General features: G+C 34.7%; 1 protein-coding gene across 3 annotated transcripts in view; it reads right to left on the minus strand.

Annotated features, from left to right (window-relative positions):
• LOC136026091 (uncharacterized) overlaps positions 1 to 21,156 on the minus strand; it is a 194,780-nt gene that overhangs the window by 150,017 nt on the left and 23,607 nt on the right. For all 3 annotated transcript variants that reach the window (XM_065702315.1, XM_065702313.1, XM_065702314.1), the window contains exons 4-7: positions 18,979 to 19,084; positions 8,807 to 8,889; positions 5,880 to 6,003; positions 514 to 644 (exon numbers count right to left, since the gene is read on the minus strand). In XM_065702315.1, the coding sequence (XP_065558387.1) occupies positions 514 to 644; positions 5,880 to 6,003; positions 8,807 to 8,889; positions 18,979 to 19,084 (444 nt within the window). The remainder of the gene's footprint in view (positions 1 to 513; positions 645 to 5,879; positions 6,004 to 8,806; positions 8,890 to 18,978; positions 19,085 to 21,156) is intronic.

Genomic DNA, 21,156 nt, shown 5'->3' on the forward strand with positions numbered 1-21,156 from the left:
CAAAAATCAATCAGTGTCGGGATTGTTAAATTCCAACTTGTTTCCGGCGTTTCGTATTTATTTACTCATTCTCTTTTTGGCGGAAGATTGACAAAAAGAAAAAATTTCATCGTACCTGTATGCTTTTCATTGATCAAAAGTAAATTAAACAGAAATGTTTAGAAATGACCAGATAAGAAGGCAAAACCATATTAGAGTGTAAAATTTAGGTGAACAGAATTTTCAAGCGCAAAAATGAACTTGTGGACAATGTAATGGAATTTTGACGCTGTTAAACTTTGAAAAAATTAGGAAATAAATAAATTCTTAGGTACGAAAAGACTGTCTTTTCAGGTGCATACGCAGAAGGAGGATTTGGAAGCATCCTCTTCATAAAATATTAAGATTGCTTACATTTTCTTCTTGAAGCTCATAAATTGGAATACAATGTTTTTCCTGTATAAATACTCAAGACATTTATTAGTTGGAGACAAGAGATTCGGACAAGTCAATTAAACTGTAAAGTATATTTACCTGGAAATCGGTCTCTTTGTGGATGATACAGGCTTTCAGTGCATCAAATACAGACATGCCAGACGGATTTTCCATAAAGAAGAACAAGAAGTGACGATGTGTCTGGGAGGATGTAAATAGCCTTAACAATGCTAAAAAAAAATCAATTAAAACAAACAAAAGAGTTAGACTAAACTATCACAAGACAATACTAAAAAGACCAGTTAAGAAGAAAAAGAATATGCCAAGTCGATGAGCGTATGTAATATCCAGGAGTTTTTGCGGCTTGCTTTACGTATTTAGTATGCTTTAATATACGTAGACTCGGTCTTAAGGTTTAAAAAGAAAATATTTAGCTTTAAATTGCCAATTTCTTTTATAAGTTAGATTAAAAGTTTTATTTAGAAGTTTTATTAGTCAAAATATGGAAATATTTGTAAAAAACCAAATTGAACAATTAGGTATCCACAGAGCCGTTAATAGGGTTGGTGGTGCTCGGAGAAAAATTAGCTACAGCACCCCCTCTCGACTCAAATATAAGCCAAAATAGCCGAATCAATAGAAAACTTTAACCAAAGCCGGAAGTCCCCCAGCTGCAGCGCGCCCTTCCCCCTCAGCTGTGACACCTAGGGCAGCTGAACCAGCTCCGTTCCCCCTAGGAACGACTCTCGGCATCCAAAAAGCTCAATTATTAGATTCTAAGGGTATTAGGAAGAGTTTGAGAAAACTCAAAATTTTCAGACTCGAACTTTATTTCGGTCTTTGATTAAAAACTAGTTCAAAAACTACTATTCATAATACAGTAAATTATTTGGGATGTATTATAATAAATATATTATAATAAACTAAAATACATTATTTATAGGCTAATAGACAAACACTTAAGAATATATTCCAATAAAAACAAACTGATTATAATTGTTTTTAAAATAATTTCGAAAGAATTGTAGAGCATGAATTGCTTGGGATGATAATCTTTCTTAGATTTTTGTCATGAACAAATAAACAACCCAGGGCTAAAGATAAATCATTCAGTTTCTATACATGGAGATTTTGAAGTTCTTCAAGTTTTACTTCGAATAAAAGTTGATTCCCAACATTTGGAAGTGAGTGTCCAAATTTTTAATCCAAAAAAGAACTATTTTTTTTTTGGTTTTTTGGACACGAGCTTGTAAAAACTTTAGGAAATTCGAGTTTACAAACTCGAACTTAAATTCTAGCATACAAATTATTCTTTATGTTGCAAATAGACGCCTTAAAAATTATTGATGGCGGAGTTTACAGAGCTGTGTCAAGTAGTATGTGAATATGACCATGGTGATGAATAGGAATATGCCCAGGAAGATGGGATCCTACAATAAAATTCAAAAACACAAGACTTGTTGGTCTGGAGACAAAAGACACAAGATTCTTGGTCAACAACCCTAAAAAAGTAATAATGAGCTTTTTCGAGCTGCAAATACTCTATAAACTACCAGGTTAAACCTGAACCTCTTAAAGACATAACTAAACCCATATCTGCAAGCCCCAACATATATTAACAGAGATCTGATGAGCCCTTCTGACGAAGGTGTATAACAAAAAAAGAGCCTTACCCTCACAGAGGTCATAAAATAAAAATATGTTAAAACAATTACTGAAACTGTTGGCAAGGTTTAGCAAATTTCCCCCAGCCTTCCAAGTAAATTATTTGATGAAAAAAAGAAAAATTTCGAATATAAGGAGGCAGAAAACCCCTAGAGTTGTTTCAAACTTGTAACAGAATATATTTCTGGAAAGTTTAAAAATTTGAAATCAACTGGTAAATTAATAAATAAAAGAACTCTCCTAGTCTGGAATCGTGTCCATCACATTTTGAAGAACCAGATAGTAATTTGTCTTCCTTGCAATGGCCAAATAGTCCGGACGGTGACATAAGACTGTCTGATATAGAGTGCGTAGAATATCCCAACAGAATAGAGTGCATAAGAAGAGGACCAAGAGATATGCACTACAAAAACAAAAGAAGAGGTCGAGGAAACACTAAATAAATCTGCTGGATATCGCTCCTGGGCCAAATGGTATACATCTGGGCCAGATAGTACATATAAGCTCCTGGGCCAGATGGTATACATACGGGCCAGATGTTACATATAAGCTCCTGGGCCAGATGGTATACATCTGGACCAGATGGTACAAATAAGCTCCTGGGCCAGATAGTATACATCTGGGCCACATGGTACATATAAACTCCTGGGTCAGATGGTATACATCTGGGCCACATGGTACATATAAACTCCTGTGCCAGATGTTAATTATAGGCTTCTAGGCCAGATAGTATACTCGCAAGAATATATAAACTTTTGAAAGACAGTTGAATACCAGTTATTGTGAGTTTATTTAACTTAGAGTTTGTTAATATGATTCGGCCTGAGCCATGGAAGGAATCTCTAATATTCCCACTTTGCAAAATAAAGGAACCCCATATTACACAGGAACTACAGGCATACTAGAGCCTTCAAAAGAATTCTAGATATTGGAAAGGGTTATCGATAAGACATTGAGGATAGAAAAATTGATTGGGTGGATAGAAAAAGAGCAATGATAGAACAATAGGGAGGCTTTAGATCCGGCTATTCAACAGTAAATCGAATTTTTATTTCAAATAGTTTAATTACTAAGTATAGTAGTTTTGGTTAAATTAGGATTACATAATAAAATAGTTAGTCTTTTCCAATCCATGTATGAGGAGACAAAAAACAGGGTAACAGGTTTCAGGAATGGTATTCCCAGGATTTTCTATACCAACATAGGTCCGAGGCAAGGTAGCTCAGTACCACCTAGGTTATTTTCTCTAGAAATTAATGATATGGTAGGTTTTTCTTTCACAGTTGGTGGGCCCCAACAGTAAATCTATGGAATATGGCCTTTTCAATGCTTTTCTTTACATATGACATTGCACTGATGGGAAGATCTCAAGATGACATCCAGAAACTTTTAAGTCTTGCCTCGAATTACCTGGATGTCAAAATATTGCAATTAAAAATGTTGATAAAATGAAAGTTATGGTTTTAGTAAACAAAGAAGCAATAATGAACATACCTGCAAATTTCATTTTAATAGGAAAGAGTAAATAGGAAAGGTAGTAATAAAGCAAGTAATTTGGGTTTTCAATTTTGAGCTAATGGCTCCTGGAAGAACAATTACTACAGCCAGTTTTGCAAAAGGCAAAGTAGTCCTGTTCACACTATATAAAAATAGTAGTTGAATGGAAGCTAATAGCCTAAAGATGCCAAAACAGGTATTCAAATCCAAAATAATGCCAACTCTTCATTGCAGGGCTGAACTTTGGAGGACAGACTCGGCTAAACAAATAGAATCGTCTCAGCTCCTGTGTTATCAACGAATCAACGGACTGCAGAAAAAAACGCATAATCCCATTATAAAATATGACTTGGGATTATTTTCATTGGGAAATAATAGGTTAATACAGATGGTAAATTTCTGTGTAAGGTTATTTCGTTATGCAGAAAACAGGCTAGCCAGAGCCGCGTATGACTAATTGCTAAAGCTGAATATAAAATCTTCGGGGACACATCAGATGAACGAAAAAACTGCTACATGGAAGCGGTTTTTCCTGTACAAGGAATTACGGCCAAGGCCCCAAAAAAAGTGCAAATGTTTTCCTGAGATATTTAATGACAAGGCAAGAGGACCAAGAGATTAAACATTGGGGTTCTGGCACGAAGCTTCGACTATATCAAGTGCTTTTCTATAGAAGTGTTAAAGAGAGTTTTGGTGAAGAATATTATTACAACTTAAATTTATCAATTAAATATATTAGAATTTGGATTCAGGCTCGAGCCAATTGTCTACCACTTTTAACAAGTTTAAGGGATCTTAATTTTCCGAATGGATCAGGAATTTGGCCACTATGCGGAATTTTGAGGGATGGATTGAGACATTTTTCTTTCAGATGCAGTGACTTGGCAAATCTAAGGGGAGATTTGTTTAATAGTAGTAACGATAAGCAACTACTAGCGATCATTAAATTAACGTCCCCTAGATACATAGCGGCAATAGGCAATTTTATTTTAAAGGGCTTAAAGGCTTGAAAATATGAGTCTTCTTTTATTTATTTGTATATGGTTATTTATCATGTCTATTGGTATCAATTTTGTATATGGTTTTACCAGCTTTGAAATGCACATATATATGGCAAGAGATTTTTAAACCCGATAAGGTGCATACAACAGAAAGACACCATCATATGCCTAGTTCTACTCTCCCTTATTTTGGATGGGATTTGACGTCCCCGTAGGGTATAGACTCACCTTCCTCCTCCCTCATACAGGTAGCATTAGTCCCAGACTCAAATAATATATATAACTAGGATCTCAATGGCTGCTTACGACTAAGTTTGATTGACACCCAACAACCAAGTTTAGTGGAAATCCTTGTGATGTAATGCAACAAATTCTCTTTCAGCATAAAGGTAGTATTGATCCTAAGCCTACCAAAGGCACAACTAAGAGCTCTCGATCCTAAAGGAGTCAGGTCACAACCGAAAAAGCTGAAAAACCGATCCAAAAATGTGGAACTACCTCCCACTTTTCGCCAGGTTTTGTTGAAATTCAAAGAAGAGTTGTGGCATATCTCGTAATAAAAAATAAAAATAAAATCCTTCCCCCTTCCTTGCCGTCAAACATTTGTGCTGAAGAATATAATTTAGCCCCCCCCCCTCTTTCCCGGACAAGTTGGATTGAGTCCTGCTACCCTAAAGATAAAACTAGGATAAAAGCTCTAACTTCTCTCCCCAAATCTGGCACAGATCTAAGATCATATTCTGTGGATGTACTCATAACCAGAACTTAGGGTTACCCCTATATCCTACTTCATATAATATTTGTTTTGAAATCTGAGAGTTCCTTCTGGTCAGCGCGAAAATGAAAAACTTGGACCCATCCCCCTCCCTTCTGAAAACTAACCACTTCTCATCCTGGTCCATCGCCAGACTTATAAACACTAATACAGTCTCAAACTGGACCTTCTTCAACGTCACCAAATCCAAAAAAAAAACCTCTGGAAGATACAGCTTTATCAGATTTAATGGTTCGTCAATGCCCAAAGGTTGGGTCAAACCTGTCTCTGATCATCTTTGGAGGTCAAACTTACGGTTCTAACCCTCGAGGTCACCGTCCAAAGAGGTTGACAGAAGATTCATATCTCTCCATTTATTGACATTTCTACATCCAGCAGATGACCGAGAGGTATATACAGTCGCTTAAGAAGAGAATTCCGAAGACGACTCGGGACGGAGAGAGCTGAATTCAAGTAGTCTTTATATTTATCTGCGAAAATTTTGGCCTTACAACACACAGAAATATTTTAAATATATAAAAACATACCAAGAGCATTGCGTGTAGGATCAATTCCACTACCAGTGGAGAGTACCACACATATTCCGCCAAGAACATTCTGAATCAACTTTTCTGATAATGTGTATAAGGATCTTGGCTCGTTTGTAAAAACCTAGGGAAGGAAAAATAGGACATGAAATCAGAACATATACATACATTAGGTAATAAAGACTTTCTATAAGACTTACTTGATGTAATCAGTTAGTAATGTCAGTAAAAAACTACTGATACAAGGCGTACAATAATAGAAGATAACTTGAATAGAAAAAAGAATCTGACACGAAATAAAAAAAGAGATTTCATAAAATATCAACATTTCACAAAATAAAAACAAATTTTTGGGTAAAATATTAGGAATGAGACAAACAGAAGAATAGCTTCCTTCCTTCATACTACAATAGACATGCACATGAATGAAAGCCAACCCTTACATTACTGCTTAGCACTAAGAAACCTCACACAGACAAACACAACATCAATAGAGTAGCCGAAGACGAGGTCATGAAAAAATGTGTAAATATCGAAAGAAATAAACATAATACCCCATAAAGAGGAAATTCCTTTAATTAAAATACAAAGATAGCGCCAATAAATTGAAATACAAAAATTAAAACAAGGGCTACCAACGAGGTGCCACCAACTTAAATCAGTTTCATCGGTATGACATTCAGGTTCTTGTATTTCTAATGAATAACTATACCTTGAGTAGCCGGGATTTATGTAGCGTTGTGGCAATTTAAGCTCTAACTGGGTAGAGTATGCTTCAAGATTTACACGTGAATCACCGTTCATATTCTGCTAATTCTGGCCTGCTTAGTTCTTAGATTAACCTTGACAGTTTCGTCGACATTTTTGTCAACCCCTCCTTTCCGAAAACGAAAAGATACTTCTCTTAAGAATTTATCAATAGGTTTCTTAGCTTATAAGTATCATCACGCAAAGCACGCTTGCTACTATGAAACGAAAGCGGATGCCAAATCACCGTTTTCAAGCTTATTGCCTTTCTTAAGAAACAAGTTTTCCTAAGCTCCCGAAATTCACAGTTATATTTTACTAATAACTAGATTTCGCTGGCGCTAATTTAAGCCAAATAGAATATTTCAACCACTCAGGAAATTCTATGAAAAACCTGACTGGCTCAAATTAACACTAGCTAAATCTCGGTATTAGTAAAATCTCCTTCTGAACGGGCCTAAAGACTCTTTTATGAAAGATTACACTCACAATGGTCCTTATCTCTAATTTTGCATCCACCATATGTCATAGACTCATTTACCATACTATCTCGACTGTATTGCTTGCCTTATTGCTTGTCAATTTTAAAACCTTCTCTAATTTTCCTACGTAGACAAATCTTCTTTCACACCTAAATTGCTAAAAACTCTTTCATATTTTTAAAATTATTTCCTACGAAGATATGGATTAATACATCTTGAAAATATACAATTCATCTCTCTTTAATACTCTGTTTATCTCTAACAGAACCCCTTTCGCGATTTAAACTGGGACCAGTCCGAACTGACCGCTTCCCATAAATTTCCTAGCATAAAGTCTTCAATTTCATATCCAACTGTTCTTGGGCCGTTCCTCTCAAAATTTCGTCATGAAGATTACTAATGTAATAACTACCTAAACTGCGAACTAACAAATGCCAAATACAAAGGTAAATTTATATTGTCAGCTACTTTACAAACGATTATGCAAAAATAATTCTATTCATCTTCTCCACACAAACAAACATGAGTTTACACTTTGAAAACTTACGAATATACAATTAAATTGCATAAAAATTGGTATTGGGATCATAATGAAACTAATCGCCCGTAATTAATAAGATTTTTAAAGCCCGTGGTTTAGGTAAAAAGAAGAAAAATAACAAGACTACAAATTTTGCCCAAACATCAAAACCAATTGAATACTTTTTTGGGGGAATTACTTTTCTAAAATCACTCTTCAAAATCAAATTCTAAACTTTCCTATAAAATGTTAAACTGTTCTTACACCCCATCCCCCCTTCAACTCTCAATCTAAAGTTCTTCAACGTTACAAGCGCCTGATAGGCACCAATCATTTCTAAATTACCAGATGTTGATCTAAGCTTTTAATACTAAATAAAACTATTCATATATGCCCCAATATCCTGATGTTTCTAGTGATCTGCAACTCACAACAACATAACCAACAGAGTAAGCAATCATTTCAGCTGCCGTGTAATGGGAATTAATGGGCCATTTTGTGATAAACAAAATAATGTTTATTATTAGGTTTTTGTGCCTGCAGAGGAGTAGAACTGTACTACCATTGCTATTTTCTTTCCCTACCCCATATCAAGCTCACAAACAATACCTTATTTGATCAATTCGAGCTGAAAGTCCCATAAAATTTCATATTTCTAGTTGGGATCTTTTCTACTTGTTCCGACAATTTTATGTAAGATTCATCCAAGTCACTAATGTCCCCTTCAATTTTTATATGAAGTCATTCCATTTTTATTAATAAGGTGTGCAACAAGAATTAAGTTATATTGGATTATAAGTTATAAGTTTAATGAATATTAAATGATTAGGTTTAATCAAAGTATAACCAATTAATATAAATAGTATATAATTAGTATAATTATTAAGTATAACCAAAGCCCCATCTGTCACACAGGACGTCAAATCGAAATTTCAGTTACTCGTTTTTTTTTATAATGACAGGTAGCAACCTTGTCACCCAAATTTGCCACAAAGGGGACTAATTCTGGGCTCCGTATTCCCGTTTGGAAGATCAATTTAACTTAATATATCTCCCATTAGATTTTTGTGCGAATTGAGAATTACGCATTTTTCCCTTTATTACAGGTTTCAGTTCTGTAATTATATACTTCAAGATGGAGTAAAGATAAGCATACTTAATACTACAAAAAGCCTCACCTGCAAGAAAGTATATAGTACATCTGAACTCAGTGACTGATTCGAGCTTAGCACACCAGAAGAAATTGCCTCCAGATATCCTTCTAAAAAATAAAACATGATCGGTTAACTTTAAAGAAAAATAAAGAAAGGAAAAGACACAACAAATAGTTCGTCCATCGGTACGATAAGGCATGAAAGACCGAAGCTGTTAAATTAATTCTTGTTCTTATTATGAAAATGGAACAAGAAACGCTGATCCTCTGGTTCATGAAGTTTGACATTCAACGGGGTCGGGTTTTGCTATTAGAAACAATGTTCTTTAAGTTTGGAAAGGTCACCCGGTAACTTAATTTTGTTTAAAAGAAAGTCAAAGAAATTTTTTATTGAAATGAGCAGTTGAAATTTGTGGGTTTTTGGGAGGGGTTGCAAGGACGCAGGGAAGTTGGTAGGCTGTGACGAGGGAAAAAATTTCTAATTTTTTTTTTAAGATTAATTATTTCTTCTTTTTGGGGAAAAATAATAATTTAGTTTTTGTGTTATTATTTAATGAATATTTTTTTATGTTAAAAAATGGTGAGAAGAGAACTTTTGCCATTTATGTGGCTCTTGAGTTTAATATATGATATAGTTTATTTACAACGCATATATATAATGTAGTTTTTAGTTTATTACATAATGTTGTTCGATTTTTTCCTGGGAAAGCAATAAATATAGATAGATAGATAGATAGATAGGTGTATTTCAAAAACCCGTGGGCCATATACACACAAAAATATAAATAAATAACAAACAAGCAAGGAAATTAACAACAGTACGAACACGCACAAAAAAACAGAATTCAACGCAAAAAGTACCTAATCTAGCTACAAAAGAAATTAATCATATAAAACTTTTTCTTTTTATTAAAGATTTATCTATATATACTCCCACTCGAAATATTGTGGTTGGGTTACTATTTTGTAGAATACCCGGAAGCATCAAATTAATCCCACGCAAATAAATTTCCCGTAAATCCAAGAGCACCGGGCATTTCCGGAGAAAATGATCCAAGTCTTCATCATCATCTTTACAAAGGGGACAAACATACCGCCTATCAGGATCAACTATCATTTTATTTTTGTCGAACGTTTTTTGCCTGTTCTGGATTGGGAGACAATTTGCCCTAAGCTGAATCCAACGACGTAGAATCATAGCCGGTAAATTAAATTTAAAATAAACTTCCTCCCCAAAACTAGGTTTTGCCTGATTATAATGTTGTAGGGTTGTAGAATCAAAAACCAGCCCTTGCCAATGCTGAATTTCCTGACTCTCTAATATAAATCGTACCTGGCTTTCTAAATTTGTTGGTACATCACGAGAGCAAAGACCATTATTCCATAAATAAGGCATTCCTACTTTTTCTAGTAATGATTTAATTTGGGATGGCCACGAGGTTTTTAAACCACATTTCAACATCTCTTCATATGCCACTCTTACTAGTCTATCTTCATTACTCTTAGTTAACTTCAACCAGAATCTAAGCATTAAAATATACCTACGTAGGTTTAAAGAAAACAGGCCCATATCACCTTTCAGAATCTGTAAATGAGTTGTCTGATGTAGACCAAACACTCTTTTATAAATATTCTTTTATGCATTTTTAGGTTTTTGATCTCCATTATCGTCGGGTTTCTAAATATAGCTGACATGGCCACCTTACCTCTCTTAATTATTTCATCAACATGACTCCTTAGGCTTCCATTTTCCGATAAGATAAAGCCTAAATATTTTATTCTTTTACTTATAAATAGTTCCTTATTATTAAATTTAAATGTATATTTTTCATCGTCCCCAACCTTCCTTTTTTTAAAAATAACAACTTCGCTCTTTTCAGTATTCAGCCTTAACTTTTTTATATGCAAATATTCTTCTATGAGATTCAAAAGAGTCTGTAGATCTTGCGGTTTATTAGCCACCAAAGCAATATCATCTGCAAATAATAAGAGAGATAGTTTTTGAGTCCCTAGGCTAACTTTCGGAGCCCATCTATTCTCTAGAAAATTAACAACATCATTAATAAAAATATTAAACAACTTAGGTGAAAGGGTGCTGCCCTGTTTTACTCCCCGCTTAATATCAAAAAGCTTCGAAAACCTATTACCAACTTGAATGATTCCACTCACACAAGTATACATGCTCACTATCAATCTAACAAATGAATGGGGAAGGCCAATATTTAGCATGGCATCCTTCAATAACTCTCTGTCGACACTATCAAAAGCCTTATGGAGATCCAAAAATCCCACATAAAGACAAGTTTTACCCTTTCCATATTTATCTATTAATGCCTTTAAAATAAACACACTATCTGTCGTCCCATACCCTGTCCTGAAACCTCCTTGTTCCAGATGTATTAAATTATTTTTATTTAACCAATTGGAAAGCCTGGTATCTAATATTTTCTCCAAAACCTTACTTAAAGCAGGGACAAGTGCTATTAAACGATAATTTTCATGAGCCTTCGGGTTTCCTCTCTTAAAAAGTGGTATAAACAATGATGTCTTCTGAATCTGAATCAGATATATGAATCTGAAATATGAGTCCTTTTCAAATTGAATAGAATGGTGAAGTCCGTTTGTCTATCTTTCCTTAATTTTGTGGTAATTAAGTCAATGAACATTAAGCAATTAAGTCAAGTACTACATTTAGACGATAAAACTAAGTTTAAAAGGAAAGTCTCAGTACTTCTCCTATAATTTATTTACGAATCTCTGCTTCTTTTTTAGGTTCTTTTTATGTCGTCTAATTCTGTCACAGAGGCGCCATTTGGACCAAATCTTGGGGTGGGCATGAACTCCATCTTCCCCCCCCCCGAATCACTTCGTGTCGCGTAATCATCTAGGAAATGGGCATTTGACAGAACTCGATAATTTTATTATGTATCTAACCTACTTTCAAAGTTTACAATGATTAATAGCAAATAGCGTAATTACCCCAAGGGTCGTCAAGTAATTACGCTCTTTGGTAAATAGGCGTGCAGTAATTTCAAATCAATTGGGAATAATGGATTCTGTTGGACATAATGGATTATTATGGCCGGCAAAGGGCCCTTTATGGTGAAAGCTTGGGCCCCCCTGGAAAATCTGGGGTGGGCATTTGCCCACATTCTGACCCCCCCAAATGGCGCCTCTGTTCTGTCATTATAACATCAGGAACTTGTAACTTCAAAATGCCTTTCACTTAACTATCAGGTTGATTTGAAACTTTGAATTGATAGGACTATTTTCTATCTACACAGATCGAGCACAAACCTGTCTGTCCTAAATCCATTACTACACTGCTCATATGATCGTCAAGAGACTTCAAGAAGTTGTTTAGTACACGCTTGCGAAGGTCTTACGCATTAATCCGCTCTTCCAGACCCTCTTAATACTTTTCACGTTGACTGAAATTAGAAACCCCTCAACACAAATACTTGACAGTTCCTTGCAATTGCATTATTCACATTTTCTGGATATTCAATTAAAGGGTTAGTTAATATTGAATTCTGTATTTTAACACACTTCCAAAATTATAAAATTACTTTTTGAGCAAATTCTCTGAGTTTGTCATTCAACAGTTTTCTTAATTTGGTACTCAGCCTTATTTTTCAAATACTTTTGAAATACAGTAGATATTTTACATGTGGGAAAACATTCCAGGGGAGGACTGTCGGGGGGAGGATAACACCGAGAAGCGATCTCCGATACTAAAATAAATGATTTGTAAATCTTTTTACGACTCATTGCATATGCAATCAAAATAAATTATTTATATACATGTAGGGTAAAGAACAACCATATTCGATCTGGAATTAACTCTAAAACAGTCGTAGTAAAGAACTGTGGGTAAGGAGCGACTCGGCCCAATAGTAACCGAAACCCTAAAAACGGAATTTTAGTAACAAGATACATCAAAAGAATTGGCTTTTTATGTTGATTCCCTGATCCAAAACATATAAAGTTCATCAAGTCTAATGATACCCATCAAACGCTACAAGCCAGAGAAAAATTGCCAGATTTTCGAAAAAAGGGGAAGAGGACACCCCTAAAAGTCAAGCAATCCTAACGACAATCAAACGGTCAGATTCAGCATATCGGAAAACCCTATCGTAGAGGTTTTAAGCTACTCCCCACAAAAATATGGAATTTCGTATTTTTTGGCACAAGAAAGATCACGAATGTGTGTTTAATGGCTGTTTTCCCCAGGGGTAACCGTATCTAGCCAATGGTCCGAGAAGATTGGGAGAAAGCTCAACCGAACGAAAATCAAAAGTTTTAGTACCCCTTTTAAATGATGAAAAAGAGACATCCGATCGGAATTTCAAGACAGCCATTTAATTCAGCACAGTTGAAAGGTTCAATAGCTATGCTTTTCAAACAGTTCGTGGTAACGAACTGTAGTAAGGAGCGACCCGGCTCAATAGTAACCAAAACTCTAAAAAATTGAAGTTTGATATCAATAGCTACATCAAAAGAATCGCATTTTAATGCTGACTTTAAATATATAAGTTTCATCAAGTTTAGTCTTACCCATCAAAAGTTACGAGCCTGAGAAAATTTGCCTTATTTAGGAAAATAGGGGGAAACACCCCCTAAAAGTCGTAGGATCTTAACGAAAATGACACCATAAGATTAAGCGTATCAAGATTAAGCGTATCAGAGAACCCTACTGTAGAAGTTTCAAGCTCCTATCTACAAAAATGTGGAATTTTGTATTTTTGCCAGAAGACAAATCACGGGCACGTGTTTATTTTTTTTTTATTATTTTTTATTTTTTTCCCAGGGGTCATCGTATCGACCAAGTGGTCCTAGAATGTCGCAAGAGGGCTCATTCTAACGGAAATGAAAAGTTCTAGTGCCCTTTTTAAGTGACCAGAAAAATTGGAGGGCATCTAGGCCCCCTCCCACGCTCATTTTTTTCCCAAAGTCAACGGATCAAAATTTTGAGATAGCCATTTTGTTCAGCATAGTCGAAAACCATAATAACTATGTCTTTGGGGATGACTTACTCCCCCACAATCCCTGGAGGAGGGGCTGCAAGTTACAAACTTTGACCAGTGTTTACATATAGTAAGGGTTATTGGGAAGTGTACAGACGTTTTCAGGGGGATTTTATTTTGTTTGGGGGTGGGGCTGAGGAGAGGGGGCTATGTTGGAGGATCTTTCCTTGGTGGAATCTGTCATGGGGGAAGAAAAATTCAATGAAAAGGGCGCAGGATTCTCTAGCATTACTATAAGAAAACAATGAAAAATAAACATGAAAACGTTTTTTCAAATGAAAGGAAGAAGTAGCATTGAAACTTAAAACGAACAGAGATTATTCCGCATATGAGGGGTTCTAAAAATACTTTAGCATAAAGAGCGAGGTATTTAGGAGGAGATAAATACCTTGCTCTTTATGCTAAAGTATTTTTAGTAATTTCAACTATTTATTCTACGGCCTTTCTGATTCAGGGGTCATTCTTAAAGAATTGGGACAAAACTTACGATTTAGTGTAAAGAGCGAGGTATTAACGAGAGTACAAACCCCTTCGTATACATAATAAAAATATAAGGTTATGAAAGTTTGTTACGTAAGTTAATTCTTAAGTTACGTATATTTTTTACTAATAAAAACGTTCGTTAAAAACTAAAAGTTCTAGTTGCCTTTTTAAGTAACAAAAAAATTGGAGGGCAACTAGGCCTCCTTCTCCACCCCTTATTTCTCAAAATCGTCTGATCAAAACTAAGAGAAAGCCATTTAGCCAAAAAAAGAATTAATATACAAATTTCATTTTAATAATTTATGTGCGGAGAGCCAAAACCAAACATGCATTAATTCAAAAACGTTCAGAAATTAAATAAAAAAAACTTATTTTTTTAGCTGAAAGTAAGGAGCGACATTAAAACTTAAAACGAACAGAAATTACTCAATGAAAAAATAAACATGGAAAAATTCTTTTAATTGAAAGTAAGGAGTACCATTGAAACTTAAAACGAACAGAGATTATTACGCATATGAGGAATTCTAAAAATACTTTAGCATAAAGAGCGAGGTATTTAGGAAGAGATAAATACCTCGCTCTTTATGCTATAGTATTTTTAGTAATTTCAACTATTTATTCTGGCCTTTCTGATTCAGGGGTCATTCTTAAAGAATCGACACAAAACTTACGATTTAGTGTAAAGAGCGAGGTATTAACGAGGGTACAAACCCCCTCATATACATAATAAAAATTTAAGAATATAAAAGTTTGTTACGTAAGTTAATTCTTAAGTTACGTATATTTTTTACTAATAAAAAAATTCGTTAAAAATTAAAATTTATATTTGCCTTTTTGTGTAACCGAAAAATTGCAAGGCAACTAGGCCTCCTTCCCCATCCCATATTTCTCAAAATCGAAAGCCATTTAGCCAAAAAAGGAATTAAAATGTAAATTTCATTTTAATAATTTATGTGTGGAGAGCCAAAATCAAACATGCATTAATTCAAAAACGTTCCGAAATTACATAAAAAAAAACTAGTTTTTCTAACTGAAAGTAAGGAGCGACATTAAAACTTAAAACGAACAGAAATTACTCCGTATATGAAATGGGTTGTCCCCTCCGCAATCCTTCGCTCTTTACGCTAAAGTTTGACTCTTTACCACAATTCTGCTTTTTAAAACAATTAAAAGCTTTAGCATAAAGAGCGAGGGATTGCGGAGGGGACAACCCATTTCATATACGGAGTAATTTCTGTTCGTTTTAAGTTTTAATGTCGCTCCTTACTTTCAGTTAGAAAAACTAGTTTTTTTATGTAATAGTGATAAAACTCCATAGTTCCTAGGGAAAGGGCTATAAGTTACGAAATTTCCCCATATTGTTCACATGCAGTATTCGTTACTGGGAAATATACGGACATTTTCGGGGGAGTTTTTGGGGGTAATTTTCTGTGGGGAAAAAGTTTCAAGGGGAATTTTTCAGGAGAATTATTATAGGGGCGGGGATTTCCCGGCATGATTTAGAAAAAATCAGAAATTATATAAAAACTACTTTTTTCAGCTGGAAGTAAGGAGCAACATTAAAACTTAAAACGAATAGAAAGTTTTCTGTAAGTGAGAGGGACTGCCCCTTCTTCAATTCTTACTCCTTAAACTAAAGTTTGACTTTTTTTTTCCTGATTCTTTAAGAAAGACTACCCAAAAACAAGCACCGTTAGTTTTGAGTATTTTCTAAAAGTTTTAAGAACTTAGCGTGAAGGCCAGGACTGAAGAAGCAGTCCCTCTAATTTACAGAATAATTTCAGTTCGTTTTGAGTTTTAATGTCACTCCTTACTTTCAGTTGAAAAAAACTCGTTTGGTAAAAATTTTGAGTGTTGGAAAAAAAACACGATGCTCGTGTTTACTGATTTGGTGCGTTATCTTTTTTTCTATTTATAGACTTGATTCCCTAATGAAGGGGAGTTGTAGGGGGGACTTTTTCAAGATTTGTATACGGGGTTTCTTAATACCCTGCTCTGTCTCACAACTCAGGAATTATACTGGAAATCCCAGGAAGTTGTTCTCTTTTTGGAGAGGGAGGGGTGGTGGAAAGGACTTTTCCTTTACCACAAAATAGTATATAACGGCAAGCCCTTCTGGTAGATAGAGGGGATTATCGTCGGTTTTGCTGGGTGTAGGAAGGGAGCAAAGGGACTTAAGGTTTTGTGTTAGGGTGAATTTTCACAAAAGAATATGCAAAACATTTTTTTTAAAGCATAAATAATAATTTCTGTGTATGCAGATTCATTTGTAGTTTTTAACAAATTTTATATGTAGTTCGGTCATTACAAACTGTTCTGTCTAATTACCAGGGGACTGAATTTGAAGTTTCAGGAAGTTCTTTTTGAAGGGAAGGGGGTAGAAGAACATATATTTTTGGGGAAGGAGGTAGGAGAACATATACTTTTGGGGAAGGGGCAACCACATTTTTCTATGTTTCTAACAAAACAGTATACATTGTGGTTCTTTTTCCTGTTTTGCATGTCTTTTATCGGACAGGCTATTTGGATTGTACATACATAAACAATAAATGTGATGGGTGCACAACGTCAAAACTTCAAAAATGTGTGCGATAACAGTGATCGCCAAAAAATATTTAAAACAGACAAGAAATATTTGCTGCTTTAGTTTAGATTTAAAAGGAACTAAAAATAATAGCACCGTTGACTATGCAGGGATATACAACAGGTCTAAAAACGTTTAAAACCAGATTAATTTGAATTTATCGAAATTTTAACTTAAAAAAGGAAACCTCAGGTTTCCAAATGCACATTCATAATTTTGAAAATATATTTTAGCTGAATCAATGTGGACTAGTCAGAAGAAAATGTACGCAAATATATCTACAGTGCTTACTTTACAAAAAATCTTTGGCCAGAATTAAAGCAAAAGTGAAAAAAGGTTTAACAAATTAAAGAAATGTATCTTTATATGATTTGCTGGGTAAACACTAGATGGCACTTTTTTTTGTTTAAAACTTAGACATGAACTTTCTTTCTCATCAGATTTCAATCATCTTTGACTGATCGTTCGAAATCCTTCGTTTTTTTTTGCCAAATATCCGAATTTCAGACTCCTTTTTATGGGGGCTCTTGAAGATGACCTAAAGCTTATATTCACTGAAAATTGGAGTCAGAGCTTGCTTAATTTCACCAGCTCCGGCTTATGCGTTTAATAAGTAAAATCCAATCCAACCTCTGGCTTGAGTGTAGTTGAATTTTGGCTTATTGAACAAAGAAAAAGATAAGAAAGATGATCAATATTCTAGTCCACGAATCTGTCAAAAAAGTCATCAGAATTTTAGCAGCCACCTAACAACAATAAAAATTGTTGTTAGTTGTTCACATCCGGTTTATAATTCAGTGTAGTTCCCATTCAATAAGGCACTTAATTTGGGGTGCATGATGCTTACTGATTTGCTCTTTGCAAAAATCGGTCATTCAGATAACTGAGCCACTTTATTTTGGCGTAGTGGTGGGAGGGGCAGGGGTGGCCTCACCCTTTAGTGTTGGAGGGCTTTTCTAACAAGTATACATTTATGAGACCCTTATAGTTCAAATAGAAACACATTCAAACTTATAGTTAAATACAAAATTTAGGTATATAATGGGGTGAAAGTCCTCTTCAAAAACTGAAACAATGTTGAAACAATATCACAGTTTTTTTTTTCGTCGAGGGTGCTTTCGATTACTGGATGCGTAATAAGGGTGGGGGGACCCTCAGACACTAAATATAAAAAGGATGTACCTTATTATTTACGGCCAAATAGTATGGGTAATTTATAAGAGTGGAAACTGGCACAAGTGTCGACAAAAATAATGATCAACGTCATCAAGTGTTTGGCGACACTTGGCATTTTTATCAGTTTAATATCAAGAATAATCAATTTAATTAGTGTAATTGGTAAAATTAGGCTAATAATAAGCATCTGATCTTAGTTCCTGACAGAAAAATGATTACAGAGCTTGAAAAATGTCAAGTGTGGCTACACGCTAGATGCTGTTGATAGTTTTTTTTGTTGGCACTAGTGCCAGTAACCACTTATATACGTTACCCACACTCTTCGATACACGCTTATAATCTTTGCATAATAGTACATATGATGTGTGCCAATACGTTAGATGCCGTTGATAGTTTTTTTTTTGTCGGAACTAGTGCCAGTTACCACTCTGATACGTACCCACACTCTTTGATATACGACTGTAATCTTTGCACAATAGTACTGATGATGTGTGGCCACACGCTAGATGCCGTTGATAGTTTTTATTTTCGGCACTAGTGCCAGTTACCACTCTTATACATTACCCACACACTTTGATATACGGCTGTAGACTTTGCATAATAGTACATACGATGGACAGTGTGCAATCCATTGACTGGGAAGGGCTTGGAGGGCTCCTCTAATAAGTACACATTCATAAAAACTTTATAGTTCAAATATAAATATAATCAAACTTATAGTTAAATACAAAAAAGTTAGGTATATAATGGGGATACGAAAGTTCTCTACAAAAATTAAAACGATGTTTGCAGATATAAAAAAAATTAGTATCACGGCAATTATTTTCGACGAGGGTGCTTTCTATTACTGGATGCGCAATAAGTGGGGGAACCCTCGGACACCAATATAATTAATTTGATTAATTTTTTTTATAAAGGAACGCTTACCACCGTGGGAAACAATGAACCAAGACAGACCATGAAATGAATTAAGCATCTTGCCAAGTAGGTGGACACAGTGACCAACTTTCGTTAGGTCACTGGATTCAAAAACCTGTAAAAAAAAGAAAAGGGTATAGAAAAGATTCACCATTAACCTACCCCCCTCCCCCGCAAAAAAAGGAGAACAAATTTAATTTCAAAAAAGCTGATATAGACGGTTTCTCCATGGGGAATTTTCTATGAGAGAAACTTTCCATAGGATGTGGTATTTCCGAGAATGATTTTAACAGAGGGGGTTGTCGGCGGTTCCAATGCAATTGAATCCCCATGCAACATAACTCAGGTAAATGAACCCTCGTGCATTTGAACCATGGTGCAACTGAACCACCGTGCAGTCTAACCCAATTTAACTGAGCTCTCCTGCAACTAAACCCTCTTGCAATTGAACCTCCGTTTAACTGGATCCAAAAATTCAATATTGTTTTTAAGATTAACTGTTAAAAATTCCAAAAGTTTTCAACAATATCCTATAATATCCAGAAGAAGAAAAAGCAAAGACTAGTCAACAAAGCTCTTTTTTGGAGTTAGAGCCCTCTGATAAATAACTTTTGCATCTTAATTATAGAAGTTAACATAACCATGAAAAGAAAGAGAGATGAAATCATAAAATTTGGGAATTAAAATAGTGAGCAAAGTGAAGCCAAAAATTATCTTATCTTTGAAACACAGAACTAGTCCTAAATTAAATGTTATTGACAATGCAACATATTCAGAATGTGCTTGTCTATGCAGTACTTATTGTGATTGCCTTACCATGTGTTTTATATATTTGTTTTGCTTAACTTGCTTATTTCTGTAGATCCTTGAGTTTTTTTTTTTTTTTTTTTTAATAAAAGCTTGAAGCTTGCCAAAAAGTTGCAAGCCACTTCGGCGGTCAATTTGGTGTTGTACCTCGTTTGTAAATCTGTTGCAAACTCTTAGCATAACGCTTTTTTAAAAGAAAAATTATAACACAAAATGGCTAGAAACAAATACAAAATGACTAGCACAAACCCAAACATAAACGCAAATGATTAAATTTGTGTTAGGTAATCAAACACAAAATGACTAAAATTAGCTCATTATTTTCCAGATTTCCTCTGTTTTTGGCTTCAATTACCATTCTCTATTCAAAAAAAAAAAAAAAAAAAAAAAAAAAAAAAAAAAAAAAAAAAAAAAAAAAAAAAAAATCAATTCTGATTAAAGACTTTATATTACTGGAATCTAGCTGTGGGTAACATTACATTTAGAAAGTAAAAAACAAGGCGTTAATAAGAACGACGAAAATGGGTCTAACGATAAATAAACCCTTCTCCGCGGGCAGAATGTTTTACAGAGTTATAATTTAATACCCCCGGGCTAAATGGGTATTCTACTGTTGCTCTTTCTTCTAAGGTCTATATGTAATTTGTATCATGCCCACAAAGTAAAAGCACAAGGAGGTCGCTTGAGATAGCATTACTTTGGACATGTAATATTCTAGGGTCATTGGTTTAAATTATTTAGTTTAAACTTACAAGAATAATATTCCAGCTGCCAAACGCAACTGCAACATCAATGCATTTAGGACTAACCGGTCGTGTGTTACTTCAGTTTAGTTTGGCCCTAAGATTACTTTGCTGAGTCTTATCCATAGATGCACAAAGATTTGTCTCTTTTAATAGGGAGGAAGCGAGATAAACACAAAAATGCATTTACAGGCTACAATTTTGATCATTTCTCAGGGGATCCATCAAACCTGTTCCAGAGGAATACCTCTCATTCCCTCCCGTGTCAGATATAGCTTAATGATGCCTTTTGTGTCCATCATTATCCCCCCCCCCAAAAAAAAATACAAATAGGGCAAAAATAGCATTTATCTTGGTTTCCGGTCTTTAAAATAAAATTACGTTTCTAAAACGTCTCCGCCAAAATCAAGGAATGATTAGTGTGTCTTTATTTATCATGTAGTATTTATCTATTTATCAAAGGTAATGCTCAGGTTCTCTTTAAAACCAACTTAAACTAACACATTAAAAGAAAGTACATATAGCGACACTTTCAAGTCTGTTTACAGCATGAGAAAAACGGAATGTTTTAGTTTATTTTTAACCGCTTCCAGAGTGGCAGTAAAAGCTCTAAGTATCTAAAAATGTCCATTTAACA

This window comes from Artemia franciscana, chromosome 4, assembly GCF_032884065.1.
Source record: "Artemia franciscana chromosome 4, ASM3288406v1, whole genome shotgun sequence".
In the NCBI taxonomy this organism is placed as follows: Eukaryota; Metazoa; Arthropoda; class Branchiopoda; order Anostraca; family Artemiidae; genus Artemia; species Artemia franciscana.